At 42.3% G+C, this 11,463-nt stretch overlaps 1 protein-coding gene across 1 annotated transcript; it reads left to right on the top strand.

Annotated features, from left to right (window-relative positions):
* The first annotated feature begins 1,802 nt into the window (after nucleotides 1-1,802).
* Nucleotides 1,803-6,556, top strand: GPR85 (G protein-coupled receptor 85). The gene is made up of 2 exons (XM_075059052.1): nucleotides 1,803-2,029; nucleotides 3,671-6,556. Exon 2 carries the CDS (start codon nucleotides 3,846-3,848, stop codon nucleotides 4,956-4,958), a length of 1,113 nt encoding a protein of 370 aa, XP_074915153.1. The 5' UTR covers nucleotides 1,803-2,029; nucleotides 3,671-3,845; the 3' UTR covers nucleotides 4,959-6,556.
* The last annotated feature ends 4,907 nt before the right edge of the window (nucleotides 6,557-11,463 follow it).

Genomic DNA, 11,463 nt, shown 5'->3' with positions numbered 1-11,463 from the left:
GCTTAGCTTAGCTGATTGTGACATGAAAAGTGCAGCTTGAAGTAGTAACTTTAATAACCACCCAAAATGCCAATTTTTAAAAGTGAAACTAACCCCAAAGATGAGCACCAACACAAAGTCATCATAATTACATTCACAGAAAAAAAAAAAAGAAAAAATCGTGTTACACCTGAGGTCAGGGTGAGTTTTCTGCTCAAGAATAAATTTCATCTGATGCAAGTCACATGCTTGAAGTGGTGCGATTTGGGTTTTCAATAACTGTATTTTCTAGCGGCTGCAGGCCTTTGGGCTTGATCGGGCTGCTACTGAAGCTAACTTTGTGGTTTGGCCACCAATCCCAGCGGCTTTTAGAAAGAGCCAAAAAAAGGACCCAAACTTTGACACCAGCCTTAAAACACGCCTGTAGCCTACTAATGGTCTCCAAGATGTGACACACATTATGAATCAACCCCATAAATCCATCCCCCCCGAAGGATTTATTCTGACTCGAGTGGAAGCTCCCAGCGAAGAAGTTCCTCACAACCCAATCCCCCGACCCAAACCAAGCTGCTCCTCGACCGCCCTCCAGTCAAAACGAACTACTTCGGGGGCAAGCCTTTCTTTCGTGTCCCCGCTCCTCCCGGGGCAAACTTCCCCAAGAACTGAAGAGGCGGGAGGGAGGCGGCTCGTTCAAGCTTCATCCGAACCGTCGCCGCCTGGTTTTAGCGCGGTGGCACCCAGCCGGGGCCGGGGCGCGGAGGCCGGCGACAAGGCCCCCGCGGCGACCCAGGCCACAGGCCGCCTCACGGCGCCGCCGCCTCGGCCCACCGGCCCCTATGACATCATCACCGGGAGGCCGCCGGTTCGATCCCCGCCACCGAAGGGCTCGGGCGCTGCGCTCCTCCGCCACTGTCGCCGCTCCCGCCCGACGCGCTGAGGGGCGACGCCGGCCCCGCTACGGACGGACCGGGCTTACATTACAATTCGTCACTGCCGCCGTGCTGGGCTGAGCGTTGAGGAGCCGCTTTACTGGCTTGCGGGGGGGGGGGAGGCAGCGGAGCCCGGCGGGGAAGGTGCGCTGCCCTAACGGACGGCCCCGCGGCAAATACGCCCTCCGCCAACCACGGTGCTTTTTTCTTTTTTTTTTTTTTTTTTTAAGGAGCCCTCCCTGGCTCAGGGGTTGGGAAGAAGGACTTCACCGGGGGTGAATCGGGAGGAGAGGAAACGAGCCGCCGCCAGCGGGAGGATCCCAGCAGCGGCAGCTGAAGAAACCGCCCGCCCGGTCCCTCTCCTGACAGGCTGCGACGTGCACCGCGGCGGCCGCTTCCTAGCCCCCATTTTTTAAGCGAAAGGGGCGGGAGGGGGAGTTCAAAGGCATAAACAAGGAGCGCAGGGACCTAATTCCTCCCCCTGCCTTTCCTCAAGCTAGCTTGCCCGGGCTCGCCAATAAATCCAGCCCGGCTATGCATCGCAATGGGAACGCGCTGCCGCGGAGGCTGCCTTCCCCTCACTGAGGAGGCGGCTGCTGCTGCTCCTGCTGCCGCCGCCGCCGCTGGTGCCGAAGCCGCCTTCCCCTCACCGAGGAGGCTGCCGGTGCCGCTGCCGCTGAGGCTGCCCGCCCGCCACTGAGGAGACCGCTGCTGCCGCGGAGGTTGCCTTGCCCTGACTGAGGCGGCAGCAGCCTGCCTTGCCGCCGCGGAGGCTTGCCTTGCCCTCATTGAGGCGGCCGGCGCTGCTGCGTTTACTGGGAGAAGATTGTGCCGCTGCGACAGGGGAGGACGGGGCTCGGCGCGCAGGGAGGAGGCGCAGTGAGCATGCGCTGCCCGAGCCACTGACTGGATTCTCAGTCGAGGTACCGAGGGGGGGGAGGAAAAAAAAAAAAAAAAAGAAGAAAAAAATAAAGGGAAAAAAAGAAAGGATTGAGAGAAAGAAGAATGAAAGACGGCAGAGGGAAATAAAAAAGGTGCTAAAAGAGACCGCCGGGATACAGCAGCCCTGGGTCGGCGGGAAGGAGCAGCTCTGGCATGTGGGGATTCTCCGGCACCAACAGGTAGGAGGAGAGGGGCTGGGGGAGGCTGGGGGTGCCGAGGGCTGCCGCAGCTGCAGGTGCGTGTGGGGAGGGCTCCCCCCCTCAGGGAGCGGGTCTGGGGAGGGGGCTGATTTCTAAAGAAGCGGCATGATGGAAGTGTTCACAGACAATGCCTCTTCCGCTCTCCCGAGCTCCCCGCCGCGGGAGGCTCTCGCATGGCTCCGGCAGATGCGGCTGCCGAGGCAGCGGCACCCCGGGCTCCCTTGCAGCGCGGCGCAGTCCAGCCCTGCATGGCCGTGCGTGGGGGGAAGCGGGTGTCTTCGTGAGTGTGCGTGTGGGTGAGCGTGTCGGTGCGAGTGTGTGCGTGTGTCAGTGTGTGGGTGCGCGGAGGTAGGGCCGGCCGCGCGGCGGGGACAGCTCCACAGAGGAGGGGAAGCGGCGGGGCTGGCGGGGGGGGGGGGGGGGGAGGGAGGGGGAGCCTGATTTCATGGTTTTAAAACGATGCCATGATCTGATCAGCCTCTGTTTACACAGCAGCAATCAGGCTCTTTTGTGGACGGTAAGAATGGAAGGATTTTGCTGGGATTCAGTGGGAATATCCGTTGTACACCCGAGGTGGCATAGGAAACACTTCGTGTGAATAACGAAGGAGCCTGATCATGCCTGCTGTGGCTCCTGTCCCTGGCTCTGGAGGGAGGAAAAAAAAAAAACCCCAAAAAACAACAAAACCCCCCAGCAGCAGCAGACAGTTCTTTAATTTATTTTATTTTATTGCATGAAATGTGTTCCGGTACGATTCACTGGGAGGATTAACGGGAATCGTGGAGCCCTAATTAGCTAAAAAAAATCAATTTATTATATGTTTATTTAAGCATAACGAAAGCCAGCCCTCCCAAAAGGATGGGCATTATATCTTGGGTGTGTTGCCTATTTTTGCTCAGTATTTACACTGACCGTTGCTTTTTATGAATTATGTTGAGGCTTTAAAGATTTGCATTAAAGCGGGGGGGGGGGGGGAGACCCTAAAGCATAGTGCTGTTGACTGTCTGGCATACATACCTGTTTATTTGAAAGCCTAAATGATAAAATTACGGTTTATAGGAGGAAGGGAGGGGGATAATGAATACTGTTTCTCTTACAATGTGCATGAACTAACACGGTGTGATTAATGTGCTTTGGTGACTTGGGTTAAAAAACATAAATTCTGCGGGGTTTCTTTGGGTGTGATCCGTATCAACACAGCAGCTGCCTTTAAAACATTGACAAATACTGTAGCCATAAAATAAATGTAGGTAATGTCAAAATATCAGCAGTCTTTGGGGATTTTTTAAAAAGATGTCAGTGATTAACTCTTGGGCTTGCAAACTGGGAATCTTTTGATTCATAAAATCTCTGAGGCTTTAACTGTAAAATTATGTATGCTACCAAATATAAGGGGCACCGGTCAGTTCTGAAACTGTAACAAGCCAAATCTGTGAAATGCCAATAATCAATCATGCTAAACAGTAAGTATATAAAAAAAAAGCCTCATGATTTTTAAAAACAAACAATAGTACTCAAATTTACAACTTCATTTGGTTCTCCATAAATTAACATCTTTGTTAGCACTTTCTGACATCATTTCTTGTTAACTTAAGAACTGATAGCTCGATTTTTTTTCAGATATTTTGATGGCATGACAAATCAGAAAGAAGAGGATGTACTGTATGACTAGACACAAGATCAGTTCTGTTTGTGGATTACATTTTCAGTAAGATGTATGGATCTATTTTTTCCTTGTTCTTATATATAGATCATGAGACTTGACTGAGGCAATATACATATCATCCATCCATCTATGGCGAACTACAGCCATGCAGCTGACAACATTTTACAAAATCTCTCTCCTTTAACAGCCTTTCTGAAACTGACTTCACTGGGTTTCATAATAGGAGTCAGTGTGGTGGGTAACCTTCTGATCTCCATTTTGCTAGTCAAAGATAAGACCTTGCATAGAGCTCCTTACTACTTCCTGTTGGATCTTTGCTGCTCAGATATCCTCAGATCTGCAATTTGTTTCCCATTTGTTTTCACCTCTGTAAAAAATGGCTCTACTTGGACGTATGGGACTCTTACTTGCAAAGTGATTGCCTTTTTGGGGGTTTTGTCCTGCTTTCACACTGCTTTCATGTTATTCTGCATAAGCGTCACCAGATACTTAGCTATTGCCCACCACCGTTTTTATACGAAAAGGCTGACCTTCTGGACTTGTTTGGCCGTTATCTGTATGGTGTGGACCCTCTCTGTAGCCATGGCTTTTCCCCCAGTTTTAGATGTGGGCACCTACTCGTTCATTAGGGAGGAAGACCAATGCACTTTCCAGCATCGTTCCTTCAGGGCTAATGATTCCTTGGGATTTATGCTTCTTCTTGCCCTTATCCTCCTAGCCACACAGCTTGTCTACCTCAAGCTGATATTTTTTGTTCACGATCGCAGGAAAATGAAGCCAGTCCAGTTTGTTGCAGCAGTGAGCCAGAACTGGACTTTTCATGGTCCTGGAGCGAGTGGTCAAGCAGCTGCTAATTGGCTGGCTGGATTTGGAAGGGGTCCCACACCTCCAACCTTGTTGGGAATCAGGCAAAACGCGAACACCACAGGCAGGAGAAGGCTACTGGTTTTAGATGAGTTCAAAATGGAGAAGAGAATCAGCAGAATGTTCTACATCATGACATTCCTCTTTCTGACCTTGTGGGGTCCCTATTTGGTAGCCTGTTACTGGAGAGTTTTTGCAAGAGGGCCTGTAGTACCAGGGGGATTTCTAACGGCCGCTGTCTGGATGAGTTTTGCCCAAGCTGGAATCAATCCTTTTGTCTGCATTTTCTCCAACAGGGAGCTGAGGCGCTGTTTCAGCACAACCCTTCTTTACTGCAGAAAATCCAGGTTACCAAGGGAACCTTACTGTGTTATATGAGGGAGCATCTGTAAATCTTTAGCCTTGTGAAACACTACCATTCTCTGCTAAGCAATTGTGGCCTGTAGCCATGTCTTGACGAGAAAATCAAGAATGGGATGTCAGCAGTTGTAAGGATTTGGGCAACATTCTGCAGTCTTTGCAATAGCTCACCTCTAATCCTATTTTAAACCTAAACATGTTCCTGCTGACCACTGCTGAAGGTTTGTAATTAAGAACAAAGGACTGAACTACTGCCCTGAATTCCTTTATGTGGTTGAAATCTAGATTATGAAAGTAGCAGGTGCTAAGTATCAGTGCTAAATGCTGTGTATATCACTACATAAAATAAGACCATCAAAAAGATTAGCATTGGACATCTTAATAAATTAAGTTGATATGAGGTTAATGTGTTGACAAAACTAATTTTAGACATCTGAAGACCTTTAAAACATTTCATACAATTATTGTTTTGCAAAGACTGGAAACTGGGGACTCAAGTACTGTAACTGATTAAAGATGTGCCATGCATTATTGGATTATCACACTTACAAATCTGTTTGCCTTGTGAGTAAGTTTTGGGGAGCATTCCAAAGCAGTATTTTTGTTCAGATTTAGACTTTACTTTTTTTTTCCAAATATATTACTCTTTCTAAATACCATTTTCCTTAACAGTGAAATTACTAACATTTAACTGTATTCTGTGGTTTTTGCTGATTTGGTATAAAGTTTAATAGACTCTTATTTATATTTTTTAAAAAGCTAGATATCAGTCTGTTAGGCAACGATAATGATAATATCCAGTCATAATTGAACAGTTATAATTATACAGAATAAACACATGTTGCCTTAAAGGGTTATCTAGTATCTTCCATTTTGTTTAGCATTGAAGCAAATAAGCAAGGAAAATTGAATCAATAACTCTGGTCAGTCATTTGGGAGTGCATGAAAGATCATTTAGTCCTCTTTTTTTCTTTTTACTCCAATGGTTCCCAAAATCAGTATGCACATCACTGGGATGATATGATTTTTTTCTAGGTGTGCCGCCCTTTCTAGTTTGTTCTGAGAAACACAGGCAGTTGATGTATGTTTATATTTTAAGACAGCTGTCATGGGGAGACCGCAGCCTTAGTATGATATCTTGCACAATTTGTGAAGCATTTATTCTACTGAAGGCACAGTCTTGTTTATATTTTCTGCACATTTTGGTGTATTGGTTGTTTTAAATTATTTAAGTTTTAACTTGTGAAAGCATATAATATGATTTCTTAGTATTTTAGAAATACATTAGAGTCTGTGAGTCTTTCCTTCTTTAAGATACAGATGTGTGGATTTCAATATAAAGTTGCATTTGCCAAAATTTACCTGTGTAGCTTGTTAATTTTCTTGGAATAAAATTTTACATTTTTCCAGTTATACAATTAACCTTTTTTATTTTGTCTAGTGAGCTAGCATGAAGTACTGAGAATGTAGCCATTATGAATTATTATCCTTTGCAGTCACTGTATTCCCAAACTGTAAATGCATGAATGATGGGGACCACAGGATTGATAAATGATATTATCTACAGTAGCACTATTGTGTAGTTTATCATAATTACCCATCTATCTGTTCTAATATGTCAGTTATATTTAAAGTTACAACACAGTATTTGACATTAACTTCACAGTTTAATTTTGGAAAATGTGTATATTTGAAGCACAACATCATGAGTTGGTCAATCATAAAGAACACGTATTTTTCTTAATTTTTGGAGAGACAAGACTAGAGGTCTTAATTCAGTATTGGTATATCTTCTCCTTTGTTGTAGTTTTATGACCAGCAAGTTAATATATACATACACAAGCAGCAGTCAATAATGGAAATGCTTAAATTTGTATGATAACATTATACAACATATGCAACAATTCAGAGAGTTGTGTCTATATGTGATCAGACAACTTGATCAAAGATTTGGTGAGCAATCTGCTTGACCTCACTTACACTCTTATACTGAGGTTGATTGGTTGAGAGGCATGGCTTTATATACTGTGTTGAAACAGAAAAATTGCTAAAATAATGAGTCCTCATCAGTACAAGAATGTTTCAGAACGTAATTTGAAACGGGACCAATAAACTTCTACCAAAAGGACTTTTTTATTACACTGAAAAAGGCTTGGAAATTAAGGTAGTTAAGCAATTGTCAAAGATAGCAAGAGTGAATAAAAACTGACTCGTATGTTGAGAAAAATTCTGAAAGTTATCCCACTTAAGTTTATTAAAAGGTTGATTGGCAATAACTTCAGTCTAATTTCTATAAAATAGTAACCTTTACAAGGAACATTGATATTACATATTGTAATAAAGAAGTACATATAAATAAAGTTGTAAATAGTGTTATAGTTGTAGAAGTAGTCGGTTCTGAAGATTAGCCAGAAAATTTTCAACTGTGAAATTTCAAAAGCTGCAAATCTGGGGCCTGACCTAACTCCTAATAAAGTCAGTTGGTGTTTTCCCATTAACTTCATTTGGAGCAGAAGCAGGCCCTAACATTTCTATAGTACTATGCTTCTGAAATACTAAGAAGGCTGTATTTACTATGCAGTGGGAAAAGAAAAAAAAAATTAAAATTATTTCCCTGGAAGTTTTGCAAGCAGTTACTGATGTAAATTAAAATAATAAACAGTAAACAAGTCTGAAAGCAAATATTTTGCTAAATGTTTTTCTTTTGATATGAATATAATTCCTTTGGCTAGCTGAAAAATATGCAACTGTTTTACTACCTGACAGAGGAGAGGTACTTTTTTTTAAGTGAATTTTTATAATTGTTCCACTAAGAACTCTTGTGACAGAAGTATTCCCTTTTATTTTCTCCAGTGTTAATAGAACAAGGGGATGTTCAGTGAAATTAAAAGGCAACATATGAAGTAACATTTTATGTAAAGTTATTACTCAGTGGAACTCACTGGCACAGGATGTCAAGTAGTTTATAGAGATGTATACATGAATTAAAGCAGTGCTTGCAGTTTTTGTCATCGGTATCATTTTGATCTTCGTCAGCATATCAAACCTAATGTATCAGAGTATAAATTCAAAGGAGGAATAAGGTTTATTCCAATTCAGTACACTGTTGTGTCACAGTATGAAAAGCCTTTTGCTCTTCATTTTAGTACGGGAGTTAAGCTGTTGCCAAAGCTAGAATATAGGGCTGGTTACTCTTTTCAGAATAGCAAAGAATATCACACTGTTTTATATCTGCATTGATCTTTAATGCTCATGGGTAACGTGAAATTAGTAGTTTTAATTTCCCTGGTGGCAGAAAAAAAGAGTAAGAACAGATTCCCTGGAGAAAAGGCTGTCCGTCTCTGTTCCCTTCCTGCCCTCTGTTTCCCCACTGGCCCTTTGGCAGCCTCTCCATCAATCCTTCTTCAAGATTAAATGTTTCATATACTGAGCCTTATATTTCTCCTGCTCCTTAAGAAGTGTCTCAGCCACCCCTCCTCCCCAGTAGATAAGCTCCTGCAGCAGCTTCCCAAGGTTTGTCAGTGACTGGGTTCCCTTCCTGAAGACAGAGAGAGACCGCCAGTTCCTTCCAGCTGCCTTTGTAGTTCATGGAGTCGTCATTCCATGATGTGTGTCTCTGTCTTTTGGCTTTGGTCACGAAGTAGATGCTATGTAGGTTATGCAGAGAAAAATGAGAATGGGGAGGTGGCAGCAGGAAACAACTTCCTCTCTCCCAGTTCCTTTATAAAGAAACCACTGTTATTGTTGCATTGCCCAAGAACATAGGATTTTTTTTTAAGCATATTCAGTGCTAATAAGCCTCTAAATGAATAAAATGTACAGTTAGCCAATTAATGCAAGGTTTTTGGTACAGCTGCAAAATCTTGTTATAAAATGGCTTTCCGTCAGTCTCTAGGCCTTGGGGGCAGAGGAGTCCACTGTATCTATCTACTTTTAAGCGCATTGAGTTTGTTCACTTGTATTGTCTTTGCTTTGCCTTTCAAGCATCTGAACATTTTACTTATATTAATAGGAGTCCAGAATTGCAGCAAGCTGTTATTACTCATGGGTTTAAAAAATAATATAAAAGGGAACTCTCATGATTTTTGAGGTGAGTTAGAGAGGTATTTTGACAAACAATTGTTTTTGAGCAAATGCCGAATAGAACTGTAGGTTGCTGGGCTCTTTCATAGTTACACAGTCAGCTCTCAATTCTTGAAAATAGAAATGGAGTAGACTAACCCGCTTAAAGCTAAAACATAGGTAATACAAAGCATATGCACGTTAGATAAGAACTTCCTGTGTTCATTACATTTATCGAGGAATGTAGTTAAGCTGAAGTAAAAAGTGAGATCAGAAATTCAAAGAAAAATGGTGGGTGTTTTTCCTTTTTTTTCTGCTTTGTTTTAGCATAGCACTGCTAATCTGCAACCTGGGTTACACACCCACAGACAACTGAGAGTTGACTGTACAATTCTGCATACCACATAGACAACTTCCTTCTAGTTTATATTCATTGAGAGCTGTATAAGTCCACGCTACTAATCTGATTGCCTTTTCAGAGAAAAGAGAAGGCTCAGTTTGAGATACTGTTTTTCAAAACTAAAATTCAATATATGTTCTCTGCTTTTGTTTACTGAAGTGATTTTGGTGTGAAGAAGTCAGTGATCTACATCAGTAATGATCATAAGCACTCTTTGGCCATGACCATTAACAACAGGACAAGATGACATTTTGCAATGCATATGCCAGCAACAAATCAAAGAGTTTGATATTATACACCATGACTTTCCTTGAGTGGCCTGAAAATAGCTTATGGTTTGTATTTAGAAAAAAAAGATGAAGCTGTCCATTTAAATGGATAAAGTCTTTAACTAGCCAGCGTGGAAAAAGATGGGTGAATTTTAAAGACTGCTCATTATACACAGTGAAGCGTTTTTGTGGTGTTTTTGGTTCAGCTGAACTGTGTAATTACCTAAGTATATGATGATCAAAGGAGTGACACAGTAAATAAGTTAGATTTTTTAATAGTCTAAAAAGGAAATAAGTAACATCAGTCTTCAGCACTTTGAAATAAAATAATTGCAGTCATCCATATGTTTCATAAAATTCAGATAACAAAAAAATTATCGACATTTTCAGTACTCAGTGATTTTATGTACTTGATGCATTTAAAGAGCAATGTCTTTAAACAGTGAGTTGGCTGATGCAGCCCAGTGAGAGACTTATTTTTCGCATCACAGTTTTTGTACTATGCTTTGTATTTAATAAGCACAAGAAATACAAAAACAGAATTCATCTGATGTAATCTTCAACAAACTCTGCATTAGCTACAGCAAAACTTCTCCAAATATTAGGCAAATTACTGTCTCCAGAGATTATTCAATTACCACTGCGCTAATTCATGAAAAGTCTACTGCACCTTTGTTAAAGAGGTATCTAGTTAGAGAGGTGTATTTTTTTTCATCCTTTCATTGGTTGGCCAAGACAAGTTCTGCTCTAATGTGGAGTTAAAATCCCAAGTATGAAATGATTCATTTGAATTTCAGTGATGTGACATCGCTGTAGTCATATTTTAAATAAACCCACAAAGTTTATGGTTGAAGAATGTAAATAATCAACTTAGGATGCAAAACCCCCCCAAAAACAATAACATGCTTTCCGTTAATTCTTTCTCTTATTTCCATGGAATGTTAAAGTTTCAATTTTAGGAATGCAAAGGCAAACTCTGAAAAACAAGTATGTTGGAGAGGAGAGAAAGAATAGCCAGAAATACATCCGGTAAGGTAATCTTTGCAATGAAGAAGGTTGTCATATATGCACTGCATTTTCTGCATCTATCAGCTTGCCTACTTTTTGCCAGTGTGTATATGCGGTATAGATAAATTTCTCATGCCACCATTAACTACAGCATTTCCTGAGCCCTTTTATTTTCATTCTATAACCATCAAGCTCAGTCATGCTAACATCCTTATGCAAATTGAAGAAATTGCTAATAATAAAAAGTTTTACACTAAATAATCTTGGCGGATCAGGTCTTTGAGATGGTTTAAGAGGGCGGCACAGATATTTGATGACTACTCTAGGCAGCAGGTTGGAGGATAGAACTGTTTTCACCCTTGTTTATGAGCCAGTTAAAATCCCACTGTTGTCCCATAGTGAAACCACCTCCCATGGAACTGGCCCATTACAGGCCAGTGACCCACTTCATGTTGAGTTTAAGGAGGACTTTGGTTGTGCATACTCTCGGTACTAATGGGTGAAATTCAGCAGTTGAGCAGAGATAAGAAATGCCTAGACAACATTCGTAGGCTACAGACAGGCAATACGTGCTTGTCTTCTCAAAACAGAAGAAGTGACAGAAGAAGCAGAGGCCCAGAAGTAAATGTTTTGTGAGCTGGTTGGTATTTCATGCCCTGTTGGCCCCTCAGAAGTGACTGAGAAGGTCTGTTTTCTTCTAGATTTCGTTTTTTTAAAAAAATGCATGCCATCTCAGCTACTCCATTCCATCCCACCCATTACCGATTGAGCATTTGATTTTATG

Source organism: Buteo buteo, chromosome 28, assembly GCF_964188355.1.
Source record: "Buteo buteo chromosome 28, bButBut1.hap1.1, whole genome shotgun sequence".
NCBI lineage: Eukaryota > Metazoa > Chordata > Aves > Accipitriformes > Accipitridae > Buteo > Buteo buteo.
This window is presented reverse-complemented; position numbering and strand designations above follow the sequence as displayed.

Excerpts from the sequence above, each read along its gene's own strand:
- GPR85 (XM_075059052.1), top strand. The coding sequence starts at position 3,846 with ATGGCGAACTACAGCCATGCAGCTGACAACATTTTACAAAATCTCTCT.